The sequence below is a fragment of the Hypanus sabinus genome, chromosome 6, assembly GCF_030144855.1.
Source record: "Hypanus sabinus isolate sHypSab1 chromosome 6, sHypSab1.hap1, whole genome shotgun sequence".
Lineage (NCBI taxonomy): Eukaryota > Metazoa > Chordata > Chondrichthyes > Myliobatiformes > Dasyatidae > Hypanus > Hypanus sabinus.
This window is the reverse complement of record NC_082711.1, coordinates 46730567-46757625: the sequence shown is the minus strand read 5'-3', so window position 1 is coordinate 46757625 and position 27059 is coordinate 46730567. Positions and strand designations below refer to the sequence as shown.

The following is a 27059-nucleotide window of genomic DNA, read 5'->3' as shown; positions in this document are numbered from 1 at the left end:
CGAGTAAAACCAGGACTGGATTGATGAGAGTGACCAGGAGATCAAGAGCTAATTAACTCCCAAATATGACCTGTTTCTGAATTGGGAGCTCCACTTTATCTCAAAGGAGAAACAGCTCAGCAGTTATCTGAAAGTGGAGCAGATGCTAATACAGCTGGGGGCATCAAAGATCAGAGTTCAGTTCTGGTGCTCTCTGTAAGGAGTTTGTACATTCTTCCACTGACTGCATGGGTTTCCTCCCACAATCCAAGCAGGTTCCAGTTAGTAGGGTAATTGGTCTTTGTAAATTCTCCTGTGATTAGGCTAGGGTTAAATAGTGTGTTGCTGGGTGGTGTGGCTCATTGGGCCGCAAGGGACTGTTCTGCACTGTATCTCTAAATTTTAAAAAAACACCTAAGATTGGTGGAGGTGTTGATAATTGCCTAAGAGTACAGATAGACATAAATCAGCTGGAAATTTGGAAAAGGTACAAGTGGTGGAATTTAACCCAGACAAGTGTGAGGAAATGCAACTTGACTTGTCTAATGCTGGCTGGAAATAAATGGTAAAAAGCAGGGCATTCTTGAAGCATTGATATGGAGAGGGACCTTGGATACCAGTTCATAGCTCCTTGAAACTGGTGATGCAAGTGGACAGAGTGAAGAAGAATGTGTTAACTTACTTGCCTTCAGAGGCTAGATTATTGAATATAAGATGAGGGACATCATGTTTGATCTGTTCAATTGGGCCACACTGGAATATTCTGCACAGTTCTGGTCTTCCCACTCATGGAAAGGATTATTACACTAGTAAAAGTACAGAGGAGATTCACCAGGGTGTTGCCTGGAGTGGCCACAAGGAGAATTTGAATAGGCTGGCATTGGTCTCACTGGAATACAAGAGGCTGAGAACCAAATAAATATTTATAACATTATGAGAGGCATAAATAGGTCATAGCCTTGTTCCAAGAGTAGGGGAGTCTAAAACATAAAGGACATAGTGAGAATGAACATATTTAAAGCCAATCTGAGGGACAACTTTCTCTCACAGACAGTGTTGGGTATATGGAACAAGAAGCTGGATGAAGTGGTAGAGGCAAATCCAATGGCAGTGTTTCAAAAGCTTTTGGAAAGGTACATGGTTAGGAAAGTACTGAAGGTATATGGGCTATATGCAGGAAAGAATGATTAGTATAGGCAGGCATTATGGTCAACATGATGATTGGTTTACAGTTCTGTACTACAGAGACTGTATCCCAACTCTACTCATCCACTCACTCTGTTGGACACCACTTGCTCCAGCTTTGGATTAGCCTGCTGCTCCCACTCAGTATCCACCTCAAGACCCAGAAAACAGATCAGCTGTGAGTCATCCTCAATCCTAAGGCACCATTTAAGGATGAGGAGGAAGGCATAGCCCTTTCATTTCTCTTACCCATTGACTGGGATAAGTGTACAACATATCCATCACATCCTTCCAGAGTTGAATTTCACCAAGTTTTCAACCATTCCTTGCTAGTTGAGACATTCAGAACAAATGGAGTATCTACAGTACGTTTCAGACTCCCCTACTCTTGGAACAAAACTAAGACCTATCTACGCCTCCCGTAGTGTTATAATATGGAATAAACTATCAAACCAAGTATATAACATGGATGTGATTGAAGATGAATCTATGATCAATGAGGTTATATCTGAAATCAGAATGCAAAAATATGTTGGTTATTTGATCTGAAATCCCAGTTGTCTTACTTTACGTAGGTTAGATGGGGCAGGGGCTAAGGGGAGGTTTAAGTATTGAAGAATAGTATAAAGAAAAGCTGCAAAGGTTTTCTTGCAATTTTCCAGTATTATGTTCTTGAACACAGAACTCATTTCTCTGCTTGGAAATTATAATCCACTAAGACAGATAGATCTCAGGCTCACAAATACAATTTTATCATCTCCTGCACATCCATTACTTGAACAAGCAGATCACGTTGATTTTCTCAACAATTAAAATCAAAGTAATTTGTTTCTAAGTTGCTCTCTCTTTATACTTGAGCTCCTTACTGAATTAATTCTGGTTAAATGCTCATTAAATAGATCTATGGTTATAACATATTTCATGACAGGCAAAAAATCTCATCCATTATCTTCTGCATTATTTTGGTTCAGTGGCTACCGAGAATTGTGCTTGACTATTTGTTTAATAACTGCAGGTTTTAAGATGAATTTAATTTGCAGAACAAAATGATGCAAATTCTTCACTTTGCAAAATCGCTAATGGTTCAGATTAAGGTTCTCAGTCCAAAATATTAACTTGTTTTCTCTTTCCGTAGATGCTGCTTGAATAGCTGAGTTTTTCCAGCATTTCTGTTTTTGTTAGTATAATTTAACAGTTAACTTGTTGCTTTGTAGTGTTATTGGGCTTATTCATTGTTGTATACTAATTTTCAAACCAGGATATATTTGCGCAAGAAGATTTTTTCAAGAGGTTCACATTTATTTCTGAAAAACTGCATGGGGATGCTGCCAATATTCAGGAGGTTGCTGTAAACTGTTACTTCTTGACTGAAGCTGGATAGCTCTTCACAAGTTGGGAGAGATTATCAGTGGATGGATTGCAATAGTTAGCTGACCACAGATTTTGTTGGGCTTTTCGGTGCACCATCTGGTTTCTCCTATCACCTTGGGAAGGTCAATAACTATTTTGAAAGCCGACAGCTGACCCGATTGAACGTGACGTGTTTTGAGTGAAAATTCAGCAGCTGAATCTTTGTTGGATCATGGTACACTTGTAGACTTAGACAGGGAAACTTTTAACTTGTTACAACCAGTAGTGATGAGGCTGTGGACTTAACATGGGCCTGATAGTATTATACCACCACTGTAGGTACCTACCAGTGAGCTCTCCTTTGGTCCTACTCCAGAAATCTTACACAGTCCCTGGATGTGCTCAGAGCCCCCGCAAGTGTCAGCATTCCTCTATGCCAACATTGCATGCCCACAACTTACTAACGCTAACCCATACATCTTTGAGATGTGGTAAGAAACTGGAGCACCCCGAAGAAACCCATGTTGTTATGGCTTAAAACTCCTTACAGACAGACAGAATTGAATCTGGGTCACTGGTATTGTAACAGTGTTACACTAACCACAATGCTACTGTGCCAACCAGTAGTCCATCTTAATATGCAATTTAGGTTTCTAGGAACCTGAGTGCCAGTTTAGGTCAGACCATTTTACATTTGTACCTTACACCTACTCACCAATCAGTCAGAAGCAATAATGACAAAACTCATCTGAAGTGAGTTTAATTTTTTTGTACTGGGAGGTAAGGAACATATGTTTTCTAATTCTCACTAAAATAATTCAAGTCTCAGGAGTCTTGGTAAACTGTCACATCCTTTCTTCTCAGTCAAGCCCACCTTCCACATAGCCCCTCACCCAACCCGCACAAACCTACTTTGCTACCGAGTGAAAACCAAAGAACTACAGATGCTGGGATTCTGAAATAAAGGCAGAAAAAGTTAAATAGCTGTAAGATTAACTCTTTTTTCTTACTTTCCGCTGATGCTGTGTGAGTTACTAAGGACTTCTAGCAACGTCTGTTGATCTTATTTTTCTCCTAAGCTAGGGTGCCCAATATTGATCAACTTTAATCAAGTGAGCTGCATCATGAAGCACATTTTTGTCCCCTGTGACTTTCAGAACAATGTAAATGCAGTGGCCTCAAAATCATAGCAGTTTCTCCTGTAAGAGTGTTGATGGCAGGCAGGCAGGCTTCAGAGGAGCCCCTGGAGTCATCAGCTGATATCAGGAATCATACCTGCCTCATTTGTTCCCTTTGAACTTTGCACAATTGCTTTTAATTGATGGTTAATTTCATGGAACATAGACACCTACAGCACATTACAGGCCCATTGACCCACAATGTTTTGCCGACCATGTAACCTACTCTAGAAATTGCCTAGAATTTCCCTACTGCGTAGCTCTCTATTTTTCTAAGCTCCACGTACCTATCTAAGAGTCGGTTAAAATACCCTATTGTATCCGCCTCTACCACCGTCATTGGCAGTGCATTCCATGCACCCACCACTCTGTGTGAAAAATTTACCCCAAAATCCCCCTTGTACCTACTTCCAAGCACCTTAAAACTATGCCCCTTTGTGTTAGCTGTGTCAGCCCTGTGAAAAAGCTTCTGACTCTCCACATGATCAATGCCTCTCATCATCTTATAGAGCTCTATCAGGTCACCTCTCCTAGGAAAAAAGGCCAAGTTCACTCAACCTATTCTCATAAGGCATGCTCCGCAATCCAGGCAACATCCTTGTAAATCTTCTCTGCATTCTCTCTATAGTACCCACATCCTTCCTGTAGTGAGGTGACTAGAACGAAACACAATACTCCAAGTGGACGTACAAACAGTCCTGACGAAGGGTCTCGACCCGAAACGTTCACTGCTTCTTTCAACGGATGCTGGCCGACCTACTGAGTTCACCCAACTTGTTCGTACGTCTTGATTTGACTACAGCATCTGCGGTGTACTTTGAGTTTAATACTCCAAGTGGGTTCTAACTAAGGTCTAATATATCTTTAGCATTACCTCTTGGCTCTTGACCTTAATCCCACGGCTGATGAAGGCCATCACACCATACACCTTCGTAACAGCACTGTCAACCTGTGCAGTATCCTACGAGCACGGACCCCAAGATCCCGCCAGTCCTCCACATTAATGTTATATTCTATCTTCAAATTGACCTACTGAAATAAACCATTTCATACTTATCTAGGTTGAACTCCATCTGCCACTTCTCAGCCCAGTTCTGCATCCTATTGTTGTCCCGCTGTAACCTCTGACAACCCCCCAGACTATCCACAACACCCCCAACTTTATTTCTCACAGTTTTTTTTCTTACTTTCAATGTCAAGTAGGAGTTTAAGTGGAAAATAAAAGATAGAGAATGAAACTTGCTACAGAGCAAGAGCTGCAATCTATCAGCTGATTACACTGGATGACAAAGATTTTCCTTCCTGAATATTTTTGGGTGTATCTTATGGCTTTTGGGCTGCTGATCATGAAAATCACCATGGCATTTATCTATCTTGCACTATTTTTTTCAAATTGCCTGTGTTTGTTATTTCAATTCATAATTCCAGTCAAAATAACTGATGACAAGATTAAAGAAGGCATTTTTGTTGATCCACAAATCAAACAGGTCATCAATGATGGGCAATTCAAAGAACTTCTAGTGGAACTGGAGAAAATTGCATGGAGGGATTCAAGGATGTTGTTGAAAAGTTTTTTGGTAACTAAAGAGCACCAAACTACGTTCAGTTGGTTGACAACATACTTCAAGCATGCAAGACCATGAAGTGCAATCTCTCACTAAAGCTTCATTTTCTGCATTCCTATTTAAACTTCATCCCTGAAAATCTTGATGCTGTTAGTGACAAGCGTGGTGAAATGTTTCTCTGGGACATGCAATTTTGGGGAAATGGTATCAGGGCAACTGGAATCCATCAATGCTGGCTGATTATTTTTGGATGCTTAAGTGAGAAGCCTCAGTCACTGAGTGCAAATGAAAATCATCAACAAAACATCTTAAGTTTAGTTGAACTATTGCAAAACGTCAGCACCATTATGCAATTAAATGCATTATATTCAATAGAAGTTAATTTCTTGTTTCTACAAGTTATTTCATGATACAAGAAGTCTCCAGTTATATTTGTGTTCAGATTCAAGTGGTCTATCATAAACAAAAAAAAATTCTGAGGAAGCAACACTTACAAAAAAGATTTGTAGTCCAGTATTCTATATATTTAAAGCAAAAAATATTGGAAACTCTTTGCATTTCAGGCAGTATCTGTGGAAAGAGAAGCAGTTAAACAAGTCTCACCCTTTTGTTTCTTTTATTTTTCTTTTTGCTACGGACAATTAACTTTGATTTCTCCCTTTCCCAATTCTAATGAAGTATCTTGGGCCTGAAATATTGACTGTAATATCCTTTCAATAGATGCTGCCCGAACCTGTCGAGTGTTTCCAACATGTTTTTGTTTTCATTTCAGAATTCCAGCGTGAGCAGTTTGATTTTCAGGAGAATATAAACCTTAAAAATGTCAATTCAAGACTTTGGGGGCATAGAATCATTAATGTGTCATCTATATATTTTATGAATATCAGCAATACTCTTGTGACAATATTATCTGAAATTGATATGTCCAGAAAACTGTACCTTTTTGTGGAGGCATTTAAGGTAAGGATTATAATAGAACGAAGTAGCAGAAACAGAATTCAAGCAAAGTCCAATTAACTACAGCTGATATTTTCTCTTAAAGGGAGTTACTTATTGGATCAGTATGTCAGATAGGAATTAGCATTCTTCCACATCATAGTAAAAGCTGAATGTGTCTCATTTTCTGATTTAGGTGGAGCAATATCAAACATGTATGCCTTGCTAATTGCACGATACAAGCTGTTTCCTGAAGTTAAAGAAAAAGGAATGGCTGCCCTTCCAAAACTAATTGCCTTCACATCAGAACACGTATGAATTTTATTTTTCTTCTTCTTGTTGAAACATCGTATAGATAGTGATTGTGCATATATAGTCAAGACCTCTTAAGGAAGAATTGTATCCCATGTTAGAGCAACATACAATCTGATGAATCATTTCAGACCAAAACATCGACTATTTATTCCTCTATATAGATAATGCCTGATCTGCTGAGTTACACCAATATTTTTGGTGTTGCTCTGGATTTTCAACATTTGCAGAATCCCTTGTGTTCATCCCAGTTTATCAATTTTAATGTTTCCTGTTAATTTAACATTTATAAACATTTGGACAATAATCTAATATCCATTTAAATATCTTTCTCATGTCCATCCATTCGTAGATAGTCTTTTAATTTCTACAGTAAAGCTGCTGTACTGATCCTGGATGTTGTTGTAGCACTAAAACAGTATCATATCAAAGCACACAATCATCAGGTCAGAATTATACAACACAGAAGAAAGGCATTTTGCCCTATTCTTGTCCATCCCAACCAAGATGTACAGTATATTCAAGTGAATCCCAATTCCCTGCACTTGGTCCATATCCCTTTAAATTGTTGCCATCCATCTATCTGTCCCCATATTTCGTAAATATATATAATGTACCAGCCTCAGCCATTTCCTCTGGCAGCTGGTTCCTTATATCTATGGTCAAGTTCTTATGAAACCTTTTACCACTAATCTTAAAACTACATCTTCTGCTTTTTGATTCCCTAACTCCAGGGGAAAATAAATGCTTCTCTTACCTATACCGTCATGATTTTATATACCTGTATGAAATCACCTCTCAGTCTTGCATGCTCCAAAGAGTAAAGACCTAGCCTATCTAACACCCTGCCCATTACTCAATCCCTGGCAATATCCTTGTAAATCACTTATGCACTCTTTCCCTTTTAATCACATCCTTCATATAACAGGATGACCAAAATCGAACACAATACTGCAATTGTAGCTTTCCCAATGTCTAGGACAATCACAATATAACTTTCCAACTTCTGCAATCAATGCCCTGATTGATTAAGGCAAGCATGCCAAACGCTTCTTCACTACCCTATCTACCTATGCCTCCAATTTAAGGGAGCTATGCAGCTGTATCCAAGGTCCCTCTGTTCCATTTCATGTAAAAATCTTACTTTGATTTATCCTTCCAAAATGTAGCACTTCCCAATGATCTGAATTAAATTCCATTTGCCAGTCCACAGTCCATCCAACCAGCTGATCATGATCCCACTGCAATTCTTGATACCCCTCTTCACTATCTATTGCACTACCTATTTTAGTGTATTCTGTAAAGTTATTAATTATTCCTCATAGATGCTCATCCAGTTTATTAATACAGATGACAAATAACAATGGGCACAGCACCAAACCCTGGTGTGCAGCACTAGTCACAAATCTCCAGTCTGAGAAACATCCTTCTTTGTTCATCTTCTGTTTCCCACCATCCAGCTAATTTTGTAGCCAGTTTCCTCACTCTCCTTGGATACCATGCATTCTAACTTAACAGAGCAGCCTACCATGTGAGATCTTAACGAAGGCCTTACTGTAGTCCATATAAACTATGTCTAACACCCTGCCCTCATCAACTTTCTTGGCTAGGTCATCAAAAATCTCAATAAAATTCATAAGACAAGATCCAAGATCCCATGCACAAAACTATGCAGGCTATCCCTAATCAACCCATCTTTCCAAATGTAGGTGTATCTTATCTCTCAGAATAACTCCCAGCATCTTAGCTACCATGAACATTAAGCTAATGGGTCTGTAATAACCAGGACTATCCTTACAGCTCTTCTTAAATAAAGGCATAACATTTTGCTCTATCTTTGTCTTCCTGCATTTGCCGAACAATGGCAATATTGCAATATCTCAATGGGTGCTCTTGCAGTTTCTTCTCTAGCTACCCTTAGTGTTCTTTGATACCCCTCATCCAGACATGGAGATTTGTCTACCTTCATACCATATACCATATAACAATTACAGCACGGAAACAGGCCATCTCGGCCCTTCTAGTCTGTGCCGAACACTTACTCTCACCTAGTCCCACCAACCTGCACTCAGCCCATAACCCTCTATTCCTTTCCTGTCCATATACCTATCCAATTTTTTTTTTTTAATGACGATATCGAACCTGCCTCTACCACTTCTACTGGAAGCTCGTTCCACACAGCGACCACTCTCTGAGTAAAGAAGTTCCCCCTCGTGTTACCCCTAAACTTTTGCCCCTTAACTCTCAACTCATGTCCTCTCATTTGAATCTCCCCTACTCTCAATGGAAAAAGCCTATCCACGTCAACTCTATCTATCCCCCTCAAAATTTTAAATACCTCTATCAAGTCCCCCCTCTCTACCCTTCAAAGAATAAAGACTTAACTTGGTCAACCTTTCTCTGTAACTTAGGTGCTGAAACCCAGGTAACATTCTAGTAAATCTCCTCTGTACTCTCTCTATTTTGTAAACATCTTTCCTATAATTCGGTCTCTAATTTGGTACATATTAACACATACAACACCTCTTCTTCTAAGTATCTCCATTAACATTGCCAAGTTCCCAACACTTCACCTTTTTCTTCATGGTGAAAAAATACAGAGCAGAAATAATCATTTAGAATTCTGCCCTTCTCTGGTGACTTCTCACATAGATTTCCATCTTGGTCCTTGAAGGGCTATGGCTTCTTCCTATTCAATATTTTCTCCTTAATATGTTTCCAATATCTCTTGATGTTCTCCTTAATTTTCTCTTCCAAATACACCTCTCATGCCTCCTCTTTGTCTCCTAATTTTCTTCTTGAATGTCCTCCAACATTTTCCACATATCGCCAGTGATTCACTTAATCCAAACTGTCTGTGCCTGATCCAGAATTTCATTTTCTTGACTAGAGTTATAATATTCCCTGACATTCAGGGTTTCCAACTCCCAGTGGCTTTGCCTTTTACTTTAACAGGAACATGCAGTCCTTGAACTCTTGCTATCTCAAAGCCTTGCACTTACCAGAGACCCCTTTGGTTACAAGCAAACCAGTCCAATTAAACTTTCCCAGCCTCTGTCTAATGCTGTCAAAATTTCCCTTTCCCCAATTCAGAACTCAAACCTGTTCCTTTCTATAACAACTTCAAAACTAACAGAACTATGGTCACTGGCCCCAAGGTGCTCCCGACCCATGATCTCAGTCACTTGCCCTTCCTTATTTCCCAGGAGTAGATCAAGCTATGCTCTGTTCGAACACATGGAACTTATGCAATGTGGGACCCCCATATACAGTTTGAGGAACTTTTCCTGAACATGTTGAATAAATCCTACCCAATCAAGACACCTATCACTATAACATTCCCAGTCAATGTTAGAAAAGTTAAAATCTCCTATGGTGATAACCCTATTATTCCTACAACTCTCCTGAACCTCCTGCACATGCTCTGCTAATTTCTGAGGATTACTTGGGGGCCCAATGTGCAATCCCAACATGGTAATCATTCCCTTCTTTTTTCTAGTTCCCCCATAACCCTCATTAGATGATCTTTCATTAAAATCATCACCAATTACTGCTACAATTTCACTTTAACCAGAAAAGCAACTCCTCCTCTTTTCCCTTCACCCCTATATTTCGGGTGAATCATTGGTGGCCCAGAACATTATGCTTCCATTCCTGCCTTTCTTTTCACGTTTTTGCAATGCATGTAGTAACCCATCCCACATATTAACCTATGCCCCCAGTTCACCTGCATTACCTCTCACATTAAGTAAATGCAATTTAATCCAAGCAACATTCCTCACTCCTTGCCATGCTCCTTGCTATCTTGCCATTTTTGCTGTCTTTTCCGATACTGCTCTGCCTCACTTCTACTTAGGATCTCACCCAAATGGCAAGTCAGTTAGCCCTCCCTGACAGCACTGGCAACTGTGCCCACAAAGATACCTGCCCTCTAGTTGAGTTGTAACTCGTCCCTCTTGTATTAATAAACATTAATATTTTGCCATATGACTGGATAAATGGCAACTACTTCTGGAGTTATTATATTTGTTTACTTTAATAGCAAAATCATATATTATTGAATAAGTGATCAAGTTCCCAGTAAACAATAATACTGCTAATTGATCGCTTTTCACCATCAGAAATAACATTCATACTGCTTATCAAGGCAGGAATTAATTTTAAGTTACTGTCTTTTTCATACAACGGGTCGGGAGTGAGTCTTAACTGAGGTTTTTTTTGTTGGTGAAACTTTTTTACTTTGATGTCAATCTATGTAGTAGAGCTAATAGGACGATGTTTCAATCCCTATGATAAGTTGGTACTCTGGATGTTGGCAGTGGGCTTGGAGTGGTGGCAAGGAGGGTAGGTACCTCATCAGGGTCATCAGGTGGGCACCCCCCTTCTTTGATGTTTTGTTGACAAGCCCACGTCGTCTCCAAAGGGCCCAATGGTGCTACCTGGCGTCCCAGATACACCCCCCTCAGTTCTGTACCCTCCTGTCTTCATCTTGCAGCCCAGTTGTTGTCTTTCCTTTTAATCCAAATCCAATTGCTGCTTTCTTCTGCTACATTTGACAAGGACTTGATCGCTTGTTGGAGTGAATAACCCCTCACCCCCATCTTTTTCAATAGACTGGTCATAGATCTAGCCACAAATCCCCTGCATCCCACTTCTACAGAGAAAATCTTGGTCTTCCAGCCATTCTGGGCAGCTTCAGATGCCAGTTGAGAGTACTTGGTCTTTTTCCCCTCATAAGCTTCTTCTTTACCATCTTCCCATGGTACTGTCAATTCCACAACATATGCCAGCTTAGCTGTTGTGGACCACAGGACCATGCCTGGCCAGAGTGTTGTAGCCACAATGTCTGGGGGAAACACAAGCTTTTTTCCCAAGTCCACGTCCATTTTCCAATCCCGAGCAACCAGCAGAATGCTTACCTCTTCTGGTGTTATATGGTGCTCTGGAGGTTGGCCTGCTGATACAAATCATGTGATGTGAACACGTTTTGCCGATGTTTGCCAGAGAACATTCATGGTGATTCACCTCTGTTCCAAGACTGATGCCAGCTGTCTGAGAACTTGGTTATGCCCCTGGCTGAGGCTCATGGTGCATCCTGTTAAAATGTGCCTTAGTGCCGGGTGCTTGACAAAGAGACCAAGTGGGGTCTTCTCCCCACCACTGGGGTGTGGGTAGGATGTCACAAGTGGCTCTGATGACAAAACTTAGCTGAGATCCCTCCAGCTCCCAGCTGAGTTTCCTCTTTTCCAGGCTCTCCCAATTAGCCCATTGGCCCTCCTTGGCCATTGAGACGGCCCTGGCGTATCGCTCTGCCTCCTCCTGTCTTCTCACCTTCTCCACCACAAGCCGATCCTTCTGCACTGACGTTGTCTTGTGCCATTGAGGAGCCTTTGGGATGATCCTGAGCCCAGCTCTCCCAAGTTGGACTTGGCCAATCACATCCCTAAAGCAAAGAGCAGACTTAGCACTCTGAACGGCTTCAGATGGAGTTCATTTCCTCCCCGTTGCCACACGGGGGGGTGGGGGGGGGGCGCTGTTCAAATAACAGTATCTTCAGATTCAGTGAGGGTCATGATCAACATTGCTTTGGTGCATTTGAATTCTTCCACAGGACTTGCAATTGGTAATTCCAATTTGCCATTCCCGTACAGTCCAAGAGGACTTAAGCATCGTGGAATTCCAAGCCACTGTTTCACCTGTGTGCTGATCACTCTTTTGAGCTTTTCCACCTTGTTGATGGGGATTTCATTCACTGTTAAAGGCCACATGAGTCTTGGGAGTATGCCAAACTGAAAGCACCACGGCCTGAGTTTTCCTGTCTGCCAGGTCTTGTTGATGCGAGCTATGTACGTGATGGTATCATTTTCAAGTTGTTTAAACTGCTCGGTGTCCTTGAATTGAGCATCATACCATCGGCCCAAGTTCTTCACTGGCATTTCTGACACAGTTGGGACATCAATATGAAATCTTTGATCCGTGACTTGACCTTTGACAATGGAGATGCTTCTGCACTTGCTGGGCTTGATCTTCTTCCTCACCCGTGTGATGTTTTGATGAAGCTTTTCCAGAAGTCCCTTGGTTCAGGGGACAGTTGTCATCAGTATTGTTATATCATCCATAATGGCTCATATTGGTGGTACCATTGACCAAACTGTAGCCGTTTTCCTTGCGCAACCCATTTTGAGGCTCTGATAATGAGGTAAGTCAATCACCTATCTTCTCCAACTTCTTTTCTGCTGATCCTTTGATGCCACTTAAGATCAGGCTCACATCTGTATTGATGGTTTCTCATTCCTTACTGTTAGACTTTGGCCATTTCACCAATGGCTTACGTCCTTGCATGTTCTCCACTTTACAATGTGCCTGGCTGTGTCTTGGACTGCTGCTTATGTCTGAAACTTCTTCCACATCTCATAGGGTGCTGATACTCTGCAGTCTGTGTGTTTCTTCCTGCTGCTGAGTTTCATCCGACTGATTTGACCTTCCTCTTAACAGAATCTGGTCAATGCAGGGCTCTGGGTTGGAGATTTTCAAGCATTTCTTCCGTCCTTGATGAATTTTAAGGCCACAAGTTGACGTTACTTTAGTCCAGCCACACCTACAGGTCTGAAGAGCATGTCCAGCTGCTGGTTTCTCAAGACTATTGCCACTTTCTTGATTCATTGCCATGTCCATGCCGAGGTTCATAACCAGGAGGTCAGTCAGAGAGTCTTTTTGTGCTCCCGCTCTCACAGAATCTGGGGGTACATTTCTCTTTAAACTTCCCGTAGCCAAGTAAGGGTGGCTCTTGTGCCCTGACAAGGTGATAGAGCCTGCTGTTATGGGTATCTATTTCCTCCTGTCAGCTGTCTCTCCAGGTGTCACATGGTCTTTCCCTTGTCGTTAGCTGCACTTATATATCTGCTGCTAGCTTATTACAGATCATGCTATACAAGGAAGACATTCTAGATGATGATAAAGAATTTGGTACATATTTGAATTCTACTGATTGCAGGTACAAATGCTGTGCCGAAACAATTCAGTTTCTACATATCATCTGTTAACACTGAAGTCTCTGGATAAGAAAGTTGAGAGTTCTTGACCAAATCCAGAATAGCAGTGTAAATTTGAAGCTAACAATCCAGTGTGCAATCAATAACATGCTGAGCTTCCTTCTTAATAGCATAAAGGTCCTATTATTCCAAGCTAAGCATTCCCAACCTTTCTTATGCCATGGACCAATACCATTAAGCAAAGGGTCCCAGTTTGGGAAACTCTTTTCTAACTCACACCAAATGCTGGAGGAACTTAACAGCTGAGGCAGCATCTATGGAGAGGAATAAATGGTCAACGTTCAGGCCAAGACCTTCATCAGGACATGATGAATGGCCTCATCCCAAAATATTCACAGTTTATTCCTCTCCATGGATGCTGAATTGCCTTCTGAGTTCCGTGAGCATTTTTTGTGTGCTGCTCTGGATTTTCAGCATCTGCAGGATCTCGTGTCTGTTATTTTAAGGAAAGACAGAAAATCCTTGAGATACGTATCAGGTTAGACAAGTGTCTTCCAAGTCTGGAAAGGAAAAAAAACATGTAACTTTTCAGTAGTAACACCATTTGTCAGAGCTGGTAAAAGGAGAAAACAACAGATTTAAATTATACAGAGTGAGATAATGGAAAGAACACAGGGAATGCCTTTGACAGGATAGAAGCCAAGTCTGTCGAAGTGACACAAGTGCTGCTGATATCATCAAACAGGGGGTGATAAATGCTTCTAACTCGTGTCTGTGTTATTTGGAGGAGTGTAAATAGAGGATGTAGAAGGAAATCAGAACCGGTTGGCTAAAAGAACACTAAGCCTGCACTTCTCCATTCCACTCCCGCCCTGACCTTTTCTCGAATACTATTACAATGAAACTCAGCATAAGCACCTCACCATCTGTCTTGATTTGCTGCAGACCTCTATATAATGTAAGTTCAACAATTTCAGATCAGCAGCTTTTCCTGTTTGTTCCAGAATTGACCAGCTCTACCTATAACATCAACACAGTTTTTCTCAATCCAGAGATGGTGCATATTCTGTTGGCAAATTCCAACATACTCTTTATTTTCTGATTTTCTGAAGCTGCTAGGTTCTGCATTTCACAATTCTGGCATTGTGTTTGGTTTCTCTTATTCTTATTCATCTCCCTGTTTTAATATTCTTCCAAACACAACAGCATCCCATGAACTTATAAACATATTTATCTCTCTCATCTTGCATCAATGTGGACAAGCTCCATCGTATCACAGATGTTCTCTCAATTATCCACACTCTTGTCCCTCTCTTTAACTTAAAATAGCCTGCTTCTATTTTCACGTTTTTTGTTCCATTATAATTTCTTTGACCCAAAGCGTTAACTGTAGTTTCTTTTCACAGCATTATCTGACCTGATCAGCACTTCCAGAATTTTCTGTTTCTGTTCTATGAGTTTAAGTAACACTGGACAAATTTAAATTGAGATTATTTGAATAGATTTGGATAAATTGGCCTTACTATATCATTACAAAGCCGGGGAAACAGATTTGTTTCTTACAAAACTGAGTATGGATTCAATGGGTCATTTGGTCAGTTTCCATATTTAAATTGTCCCATCTCCTCTGTCAAGATTCCTTTGTATTCTGTTGAAGTGGTGTGGGGAAGTTGCCCCGGTGCTAAATCCAATATTTATCAAGTAATCACAAAGAAACAAAGGAGCTGATCATTATGGGAGTCTGCTGTGCATAAATTAGCTGTCATGTTTCCTTTTCTACAGTGAGTGCTTCAAATTGATTCCATTGGATCTAAATATTTTGCATATTCTGGGGTCATGAAGGGCACCACCTCAATTCAAGTTTTGATTTGTCTTTTCTCTTCATAATATTGTGGGATTCAATAAAACGAGTAACACATAAGAATTGCCACTTGAAAAAGCACCAAATGGTTTGCCGTGTTCCCAAATCGAGTACCAAGTCAGTATCTTCTGAGAAAAGAAAGGCAAAGAATAAAAGGACAAAAATACCTCAGGTTTCATAGTTTTTTTTTCTGTTTTGTAGTTATTAGGATCCCATTAAGGTTTTTTTCTCTTTGTGTGCTGATACTTACAGAGTCATTTTTCGATAAAGAAGGCAGCAGCAGCTCTGGGAATTGGGACTGATGGAGTGGTTCTGATCAGGTGTGATGCAAGGTAGGTTATTTTACATACTGCCTTCCACTCCTCAAGCAGCGAAGCCCTGATTCTGCATTCAACCACATTAAAGATCTCTGCTGATACACAATCTGCATGTGCAATTGCTCAGAGCTCTGACTGTGGAGAGTGCTTGCAGGCAGCACAGCAGTGAAGCAGGCAGAAGGTGCCAGTGTGAATCAGGCACAGCAGGTTACAGAGATGCTAAATTCTGGTCCAGTCTGCCCTCTGTAGTGGATGTGGAATATTCCACGACACTATTTTGTAGAAGAGCAGAATTATCCCCACCGTCCTGGCTAATATTTATCACATAATAAACATCATTAAAATTATATTAAAAACAGAACCTGTTGGAAACTACAATATTTTCTCTTTTTATTTAAGATTTCCAGCATCAGCATCTTTTTTTTCAGATTTTCATCAATAGAGAATGACTTGGTCACTGTTGCAGTTGTGTTTGGTAGTCCTTGCAAACATTGGCTTTTCAAAAGAGTGCAGATGCCTACTTTCCGTAGTATTTTGTTGGCTTTAAATGCTTTTGGAATAGCTTCATCACACTAAGGGATTCATATTAATGAAATTCAGCTTCTCCTTATAGCACATGCCCTTGAATCTGGGCAGCATCCTGCTAAAATTCAACTGTACCCTCTGCGTAGCCTACGCATCCTTCCTTTAATGGAGTTGCCAGATGTGAATGCAAAACTCTCGATACAGCCTAGCCAGTGTTTTACAAAGCTGCAAAGTAACTTGCCAACCCTTCAATTCAATGCCTCAACTGATAAAGGCAAGCACTCCATACACATTTTTTACCATTAGGTTAATGCTGGCTCCCAGGGAGCAAACTCATTAGTTCCATTTCCTTCCCTTTATTTCCCTATACCCCTGAAAACTTATTCTGTCTCTCAGGGTCATCAGTTCCCCTTTTCACCATTAACCTGGCCAGGATCATTTTAGGCTTATGATCCTTAGTTTTTACTAAAATAAGGAGTAACCTTACTCAAACGTGTAAGATCATAGGAGGATTTGACAAGGCATATGTTAAGATTATTATTTATCTATTTTATTTATAAATACAGCATGGAATAGGCCTTTCCAGACCTTCGATCCACGCCGACCAACAACCCCCAATTAAACCCTAGCCTAATTATGGGACATTTTACAATGACCAATTAACCTACTAACCGATACATCTTTGAACTGTGGGAGGAAACTAGAGGACCCGGAGAAAACCCACGCATTCCATGTCAAGGACATAAGGACTCAACTCCTTTCAGATGACGTTGGAAATTATCTCCAAACTCCAATAGCTGTAACAGCATTGTGCTAAGCGACACATTACCATTCATTACTGGAGGGCGCACAGAGAAAGAGATATAGCTGAAAAATAGGGAGGGGTCAGTCGTTTATAATTAAGGTGTACACAAAGGTCTTCTGTCAAAGTCATGAGTCAATCTAACTCCATAAATATAAGATGATGTCTCTAGTTGCGATGCTTGAATGTTTGCATCAGAGTTCTGGTTTTAAAAAACGCTTGCATTTTCTGTTGCTAGGTGCCGAGAGACCTATCAATCTGTTTGAAAGACAGATGATCCTTTGTCCTTTATGATGTATTTGTCTCATCAAGCTATCAATCACATACTTCTATATGTGAGCACCGGCTTCTTTAGCCTTTGCAAAACCTAAGATGAGCATAATGCACATGAAATACTATAACATGAAAAAATGCCAGCAGAATGTAGGGTTTAATAAATAGGAATGAAGACTAAAAACACACGGAGCTTGTGATAAATTCTGTGCTACAATCTGTAGTTCTGTATGAACCTACTGGTCACAGGGGAGTCATTATCTCAAAATGGATGAAAATTGTAGATAATGACTCTTATTTCATTAATTGTCATTGCAAATCACCATGGCAACCAATTTGAGTCAGATACTGGCTTGTTGGTAGGGATACAAGATTGTGAATATAGTCTTGCAAGAAAGCTAATTTTAAAAGCCGGGAAAGGCCAACTTGCACAAGGCAAAAACAGATGTTGGGAGGGCTCCAAAGGCACCACGCACAATGAAACAAGCTTAACTGGTAGAAATACCTTCACTGGAACAGCCATTTTACTCTACAAATATAATAAACATTGGACCCAGAAAGCCTGGCGAGAGTGAAGATGATGAATAATTTTTAAACCAAACAGATACTCAGGGCAATGTTTCAATTGGCAGGGTCATATCTTGATTTTGACATTTTGGCTGTTCATATAAATGTTTTTGGAATGATAATATAGTTTTCAGTTCATTGTTAACACTGTGCTTTTAGACAAAAATTGAGTATTGACAAAACTGAAGTATATGTCAAAAGTGCTGTAAATACTTAGTACTCAGGAGCGCCATAAACTAGCAACAGGAATAGGCTATTTGACCCCTCTAACCAGCCCCACCATTCAATAAAATCATGGCTGATCAGCCCTGGCATCATCTCCTCATCTCCACTAATTCCCAATAAGCCTCAATTTCCTGATCTAACCCCTATTTAGAAACTTAAAATGATCTGGTCTCCAATACTCTGATAAAGAATTCTAAAGGTTCACTGCCCTCTGGGAGAAGAAACTTCTATGTGTACCTCAGTTTAAAATGACTAATCTCTGAAACCTATTGCTTCATTCAAGACTTCTACACGAATAAAAAGATCTGGATGTAAAACCTCCCATGCCATCTTGAAATTGTTCATGTTTCAATAGGATCATCTAAACTCCAAAGAATAGAGCCAAATCTGTTTATCCTCTCATCCCAGCAATTAATATACTGTTAGAAGAACTCAGTAGGTCAAGCAGCATCTGTGGAGGCAAAAGGATGGCTGACATTTTGGACAGAGACCTTGCTCCGGGACTGAGTGTAGAGTGATGATAGCCAGTATATTGTGAGAGGAAGGAGCAAGGCAGAAGCTGGCAGATAATAGGTGGACACATGAAAAATGAAGAAGAAGGAATGGTAGATGGAGCTAAATGTGAGAGGAGAGGGAGGGACAGACTTAGAGCTAGTAGGTGACAGGCAGAAACAGATAAGGAAAGAATGATGGGCAGGTGGAGCTAGCTGGGAGATGGGATAGGGAAGGTAAACCTAGGGAGAAGAAAGCTGGGAAGCTGGACGTTGGACAGATGGAACCAGCTGGGAAGGGTGGTGTGTTGGTAACAAGAGGTGATGGAAACGATGAGCAAATAAAGAGAGATCATGGGTGGAATAACAGAAATGAGAAAAGAACAGAGTTAACTGAAACAAGAAATTTCAGCATTTGTACCATATGGCTGTAGTCCATGCAGAAAGAGGATGGCATCCTTACAGGACACAGTATAGGAGGAAGTGTTTATAGTCAATATTAGTGGACACTTTGTGTCCTGAAATGGAGTCAGAGAGATCAAGAAAAGGAAGAGAAGTGTCCATTCTGTAATCCAGTGACAAAGATGATAGAATTAATGAGTTCTGCACAAATGCAGGAAGTATCACCAATTCAGTTAACAATGTAGCAGGGAAAGAGAGGAGTAACCAAATAGGTTTTGAACATTAACTGTTCCACATGCACAGCAAAAAAAAATAGATGTTTGTTTTCTGAGGCCCATGAGATTGCTCATAACTACTGTACACCTTTGATTTGTAAAAAGGCAAAGAATGGATGGAGAAGTTGCTCAGAGTAAAAAAAACAAGTTCTGCTCTGTCAATGAGAGCGATTGTAGAGATGAACTTGTTGGGTCTTTATTCCAGACAGAACAGAGGGTATGAGGACATTCCAGGGGACGAAAGTATATTGAGATTGGATGTCCATGATAAAGATGAGCTGTATAGGATAAGGAAATTGGAAGTTGTTAAAAAAGAGTCAACCCATCAGGTCTTGATGGTGTGCCCGTAGGACATTGAAAACCTGTGCCAATCAACTGGCGGGAGTATTCAAGAACATTTTCAATCTCCCACTGCTGCAGTTGGAGTTCCCTCCCTGCTTCAAAATGGCAACAGTTATACCAGTGCCCAAGAGTCTCCTGGACATAGACTTCAATACCACTTTGTGCAACTGGATCTTTGATTTCCTCACTTGCAGACCCCAGTCAGTTCGGATTGGCAACAACATCTCCTTCACCATCTCCATTAGCACAGGTGCACCATAAGACTGTGTGCTTAGCCCCCTACTCTACTCACTTTATACTTATGACTGTGAGGCTAAGCACAGCTCCAATGCCATTTTTAAGTTCACTGATGTCACCATTGTCATTGGTCGAATCAAAGGTGGTGACAAGTGAGCATTTAGAGGGTGGCTGAGTGGTACCATAACAATAATCTCTCACTCAATGTCAGCAAGACCAAGGAGCTGATTAATGACTTCAGGAGGAGAAAACAGAGGTCCATGACCCAGTCCTCATCAGGGAATCAGAGGTGGTTCCTCAATGTCAAATTCTAACAAACTTCTATAGATGTGTAGTGGAGAGCAAAGTGACTGGTTGCTTCAAGGCCTTATGTAGAAGCACCAATGCCCTTGAATGGAAAAGTCTACAAAAAGTAATGGATATAGCCTGGTCCATCACAGGTAAAGCCCTCCCCATCATTGAGTACATCTAAAAGGAACACTGACACAGGAAAGCAGCATCCATCACCAAGGATCCCCATCACTAGCCAATGCTTTCTTCTCACTGCTCTCTCATCAGGAAGAATGTATGGGAGCCTCAGGACAAACACCACCAGGTTAAGGAACAGTTATTACCCCTCAACTATCAGGTTCCTGAACCAGATGAGATAACTTCATTCAACTTCACTCACCCTAAACTGTTCACACAACCTATGGACTCATTTTTAAGGACTCTTCATCACATGTTCTCGATATTTTCTTTTTCTTTTTGTATTTGCACAAATGTTTTTCTTATGCACTTGGGTTGTCTGCCCATCTTGTGCACAGTTTTTCATTGTTTCTAAGGTGTTTCTTTGTATGTACTTTGAAAGCCTGCAAGAAAATGAATCTTAGGGCTGTATATGGTGATATATGCACTTTAATAATAAATTTACTTTGAACTTTGAACTTTGAAGAGCAGGGAGAGCTGCCTCAATGACTATTGCCCAGTTGCACTCACACCTACTGTGATGAAGTGCTTATAGCCAGAATCAACTCCTGCCTAAGCAAGGACCTAGACCCACTGCAATTTGCCTATTTCCATAATAGGTCTTCTGTGGATGCAATCTCACTGGCTCTCCATTTGGCCTTCAATCACTTGGGAAATAGCAATATCTATGTCAGGCTGCTGTTTATTGATTAGAGCTCAAAATTCAACACTATTGTACTAATCATTAAGCTCCTAAACATGGGCCTCTGTACCTCCCTTTGACTTCCTCACCAGGAGTCCACAGTCAGTGTGTATTGGAAATAACACCTCCTCCTTGCTGGCGCACCTCAAGGATGTATACTTAATCCTCTGATCTGCTGTCTACAGCCACAACTGTGTGGCTAGACACAGTTCAAATTCCATCCATAAATCTGCTGACACAACTATTGTTGGCAGAATTTCAGGTGGTGATGAGGAGGCATACAGGTGTGAGATAGATCAGCTGGTTGAGTGGTGTAGCAACAACAACATAGCACTCAGTGTCAGCAAGACCAAAGAATTTATTGTGGACTTCAGGAAGGGGAAGCTGAGAGAACACGCACCAGTCTTCAAGGAATTGTCAATATAAAGGGTGAGCAGTTTCAATTACCCATGTGTCAACGTCTCTGAAGATCTATCCTGGGACTAGCATACTGATACAAACACAAAGAAGGCACAACTGTGGTTATATTAGGAGTCTGAGGAGACTTGACATGTCGCCAAAGACACTCTCAATTTTCTACAGATGTACATTCTAATAGTTCCATCTCCACCTGGTATAGATGGGCTACTGCATAGGATCGGAAAAACCTTAGAAAGTTGTAAACTAGCCAGCTCCATCATGGACACTAGCCCACCCAGCATCAAGAACACCTTCAAAAGATGATGCATCAAAAATGCAGCATCTATCATTAAGAACCCCCCACCACCCAGGACATGCCCTCTACTCTTTGCTACCATCAAGGAGGAGGTACAGGAGTCTAAAGACAGACACTCAATGTTTCACAAACTGCTTCTTCCTCTCTACCATCAGATTTCTGAATGGACAATGAATTCATGAACCTTACCTCAATATTTTCTTTTTTTGCCTATATATATTTCTTATTTTAATTTATAGTAATTTTATTGTTGTATTACAATGTACTACTTCTGCAAAACAACAAAATTCACGAGATATGCCAGTAATATTAACCCAGATTCTGATAGTTGAGGGCATGAGAGGAGTCTTGAATGTGGAGGTGAAGGGTGCAGACAAGAGGAGAAAGGTTAACGTACAGGTAGGAAAGGATAAATATTGTGGGGTAAGACCAGGCAGGAACATTTGGTGTACCAGAGAAGTTTCTAGGTAGATCTTAGGTAAGAGATAAAGCAGGGTAGAGCAGGTTTGGGACACTATCATGTTGAAGACTGTGGTATGGAAATTTGCTGATGCAATGACATCAGTAGTAGAGTGGGAGATAGTGTCCTGGTGTTTGTTAGTGGAGTCATGTGGAGGGAAGGTATAAGTCTGAGTGTTGTAGTCTTGCCTCTGCAAGGTCCAGATTCCACTATCTGTTATCACTTGTGTCTCTATCCCAGTAATTAACCTCGTGCATTTCCTTTACACTGTCTCCAATTCAATTGTGTCCTTTTTTTAAGTAAAGTGACCAAAACTCACTCGCAACCTATACAATTAGAAAAGCTTCCCTGTTCAAAACTCCAATGCCTTTGCACAAAGGACAAGATATATAATTTGTGTTAACTACTTGCAGCAGCTGCCTGTAAATCTATCGCACTTCACAAGGTCGGATTGCATCTCTTCAGAGAGAAAGGGCATTTCAAATCCCACAACAGGTCATAGACAAGGGTCCTTTATTTTTAAATTCTTTATACAAAAAGCCAGTTTGCTCCAGATATTGGAGGTGTGTATTTGAGAAGTGTCATAATCGCAGTGTGTTTTAGATGGAGGTAGTGAGTGTGTATTGACTCAACCTGTACTTAAAATGTTCAGGTCCTATTGTTTTTAAGAACTAGGATGTACTGTGCAATGAGCACAATGGCACACTCCAGGAGAGATAATTGATACTTTGTCAAATTGACTAGCAAATTTCCAAAAGGGAAATGCTACTGGGAAGGACAAGCACCTAATGAAGTCATGGGAGATATGAAAAACAAATATGAAGACAAGCAGCTAGATCAACAAAGAAAGCCTGTATCAGCAAGGAGAATGTCACTGAAATCCAAACTGGAAAAGATAAACAAGGCTGATAAGAATGAAGAATTTTTGTTCATAAAGAACATACGATTCTTCCTTGAATTGAGGCAAAATTGTGTTATAGTATTAGTTCAGCTGCATGTAATTTAAAACAGCTTAATAGATTTATCAGGTCTTATCCCATTAAAGTGCTTCAGACTACGTTTGTTAAGATTGGAGGAATTTATAAATAGTTTAATATAAAATAAATGAAATCCATTTAAGATCTTATAAAAATGTTATGCCTCAATACTGTATAATTCCCTGTCAGAATTTTAGACACACTTATGCCAAAAATAATGAAGGCCTTCAGGGTTGGACTAGTATCTCCATATGACAAATCTGAAACAATGGATGTCTGTTGAAGGATCTATCCTAAATATATTCCTTGTGTCCAAAGCCTCCCCCCCCCCCCCAGAAAGTGGAGAATCTGTGGAATTCTCTGCCCAGGGAAGCAGCTGAGGCTTCTTCACTAAATATATTTAAGATACAGTTAGATAGATTTTTACATAGTAGGGGAATTAAGGGCTATTGTCAGACGTACATTGTTCCAATTCTGCGCAATGGCTAAGAATGTGGATGGAAACATGGTCAATGGAATAATTATCAATTTCCTAGCCACTCACAGTTAGGATAAATTATTTTTCATCATGCAATCTCTGTTGGAAAAACAGATGAGCTGCTCAATAGATAAATAATCCCCAATACTTGAAAGCAGTGTCCTATGGTTGTTCAGAAATGAGGACATCAGTTACCTGCCTACTAGATATTATATACTACAATATATATATTATATTTGTAGACTATATATAGTATATAGCACAATCTATATTATCCATCAGAAACCAGGCACTAACTCTGAAGCATGACCTTGATTCTCTCAGCATGAACTCTCTAACCTTCTATCCCTGTGAATGCTTTGAATCACTGCTAATTTGTTTTCAGTATTTTCAGGCATAATTAACTGACACTCTGAATAATTTCCTTCACCTCATTCACCATTTCCAAAGTGAAGTAGTAATTTTTTTTGTCTGCGTGGTACAGTCAAGAAGTATGTGGTGTAACGCCCACAGCAAGTCCATTAATCTTGCAATGGGTTAAAAAGCCGCTTTCTCTGCTGCACACTGTTAGCACTTGGCTTGTTTTCACATTAAATGCAAAAATGCTAAACACCATTTACAGAATTGCAGCAACATTTCAAGTTGTGACTGTGCTTTTCTAAATTTTCAGAGGGAAAATAATACCATCAGACCTTGAGAGAAGAATACTTGAAGCTAAGCAAAAGGTCAGTTCATGTTTTGAATTAAATAAAATCCCAATTAAAGCTATTGCGTGTTTCCTATGCACATTTATAAATCAGGCATGAGCTTCCTGTGGATGTTAAGACAGTACAGGGCACTCAGCTGTCAGCTGTCAGCTATATTTACAGTGGACATAACATATAGTCAAGGATTAAGGAGTGAATATTGAGATTGGGATAAAAATTCAACAGCCCAGATAGCTTTAATGAGTAGATATTAGCATTCACTTTCTGGGACTGGTTTATACTGCTCTGTTATCTGTCTAATAGGCAGCACCTTGAGATCAAGGATGAATTGCTTCCCCTACAAAGAAAAGTGGAAAGTACATACCTGTAACTTCTTCAAACATGGGGTAGTTGTTGCACGCTAGCTGCCACATGGATACAGCAGGGTGAGGCCCTATTCAAATTATGGCAGGTAGAAGGACATAGAAGACCAGTTTCTGTAGCTTGAACTTAAGCATAGCCTCATCATCTATCCACACACATTCAGAAGAGTACAAATATGCCTCAAGCCCCCTCTCTCTCAACCTTCAATCCCTTCAGTACCCCCTTGCTGCTCTGCACCTACAGAAATTTGATTCACTCTCTTTTCCTTCTCCCACTCCCTGCTCCACCTCACCCCTCACTCTCCATTGATTGCTCTCTTGCCACTGGTCATCCTCTCCTTGATCCCAGTAGATTCACAACCCAAATCTTATGATCCAGGTCTATAAACTTCCCCTACCCTTTGGAAAACTCCAGCCTTCCACCCAGTGAGACTGACAGACCATGGCTATCCAGTTCAGTGTGAGCAGGTAATAGGATGGGCAGTGGTTTTATTGACCGACAAGACATATTCTTCCTGAGGAAAATCATCAACACCCACCTCTGACAGTTACAGCCATCTTTATAAATCTTAACTGGAATGCCTCGGATACGTTTTTCCATTTTCCTGCATGGGGCTTTCAGACATTGTGAGAAGTCAGGGCAGCTTCCACTTTTGGGAAAAGGGAAACTAGAGTGAATGAATGAATGTACGTAAATCCTGACATTTTTCTCAAGAATGGTAAAAGCGCTGGGGCAGATTATTAATATAAACTTTTGATAAAAATTTCATAAAGGGAAAGGATCAAAATAAAGACCCCTTCTAAGTCCTATCTGTTATTTACATTACCATTAACCTCAAACTATATGTTGTATATTGTTAGCTCAAAACTATACAATTTAAATGATCAACATCACTGAAGCATATCAGTTACTTTATTTCCAAATGGCACACATGCATTTCCCTGAGAGAAATTTTGCATGATTTCCCCAATCCAGAAGTAAGCAAATAAAAATGTTTTTTTTTTATTTGGGATCGGAAGTGTGAGGCTTAATCAAAAATACCATAATGGGTTGTGGGGGGTGGGGGGGGAGGGAAATGGGTGGGAACTCAGGCACACAATCAAATGACAGAACCTCTGAATATAGAACATAACTGAGGGTTGTGAAAGTCAGACACACAATCAGTTGAGGGGCAGAAGATTTCATACACACAGTCAGGTGTTGTGGGTGATGGAAAAGTTTAAACAATTGATCCGGTTCTAACAGTCAATTGCATTTTGGATTTACTGGACACATGTTCTGATGTCAGTGAGAGTTTAGTGCTTCCAAGAACATTGACACGAGGAAAGTGGGCATACATTAAGAAAGATTGCTTGAGAATATGCCTGCAAGATACCGGCCGTGTCCGCCTCCATGGCAATGAACTAGGTAACAATAGATCCTCTTAATTTATGACAAGGCAGATCTTAGTCTTGGAATGTGCTTTAGTGTGATGATATTGAATTATGTTTTAATAAATCTTATTAGAAGGTGCTTTAAATGCTCTTTGATGTATTCCACATGTGAATGGAAGAAATGAATCACAGAGAGTACCCAATCTATTACTGTGGATGGAAGATATAAATCAGAGTGTACACAATCTATTTCTGTCCATAGCATACTGGATAAGAGAATTTCTAGGCCATTGTTTGACCAAAAGAGCAATTGATTGTTTCAGACTCTCTACTCTAAATGTAAATACGTAGTCACTACATTTCTGAAGAGTCAATTGAGGTAAATATAAACTCTTTTTGCTGGGAATTTGTTCAATTGATATAGGTTTATGTCTGGCATAACAAACAGAAAGCCAAGTGACCTGTTTCTGTGCTTACAATCCTTGGTCACATCTCAGCAGTTGATTGAATCCAATAGATCTGAGCCACAATTTAGATTCAACAAAGAATGAGATATAATAGATCATAGAATGATACAGCACAGTACAAGCCTTTTAATCTACTCTAGGATAGTGCTCCATTTATCTATCATCCATGTGCCTAACTAAGAGTTTCTTAATACCTCTTTATTTTTCTGCCTCTATCACCATCCCTGGCAAGACATTCCAAGAGTTGAGCAATCTCTGTATGAAAAACTTACTTCTGACATTCCCCCCCCCACCAAACTTTCCCCCAATTACTTTAAAATTATGCCCCCTTATATTAGCCATTTCCACTCTGGGAAAAAGTCTCTGGCTATCCACTCAATCTATGCCTCTTAACATCTTGTATACCTCAAAGTAAAGCAAACAAGGAATAACATAAAGAAACAAGAGTTTTACACCTATAACAAATGCAACAATAAAATTTGTCCTCTGTCAGCCAGCAACCTTAATTCCAAGATGACCATTACCCTTGGAGAGAGGCTAGACAGAAACAATCCC

The 27059-nt window shown here is 40.2% G+C and overlaps 1 protein-coding gene across 1 annotated transcript in view; it reads left to right on the top strand.

The window, feature by feature from the left end:
• gad2 (glutamate decarboxylase 2) overlaps positions 1-27059 on the top strand; it is a 103543-nt gene that overhangs the window by 57736 nt on the left and 18748 nt on the right. Inside the window, exons 7-9 of the mRNA XM_059971332.1 lie at positions 6390-6505; positions 15611-15690; positions 24265-24319. Of these exons, the coding sequence (XP_059827315.1) occupies positions 6390-6505; positions 15611-15690; positions 24265-24319 (251 nt within the window). The remainder of the gene's footprint in view (positions 1-6389; positions 6506-15610; positions 15691-24264; positions 24320-27059) is intronic.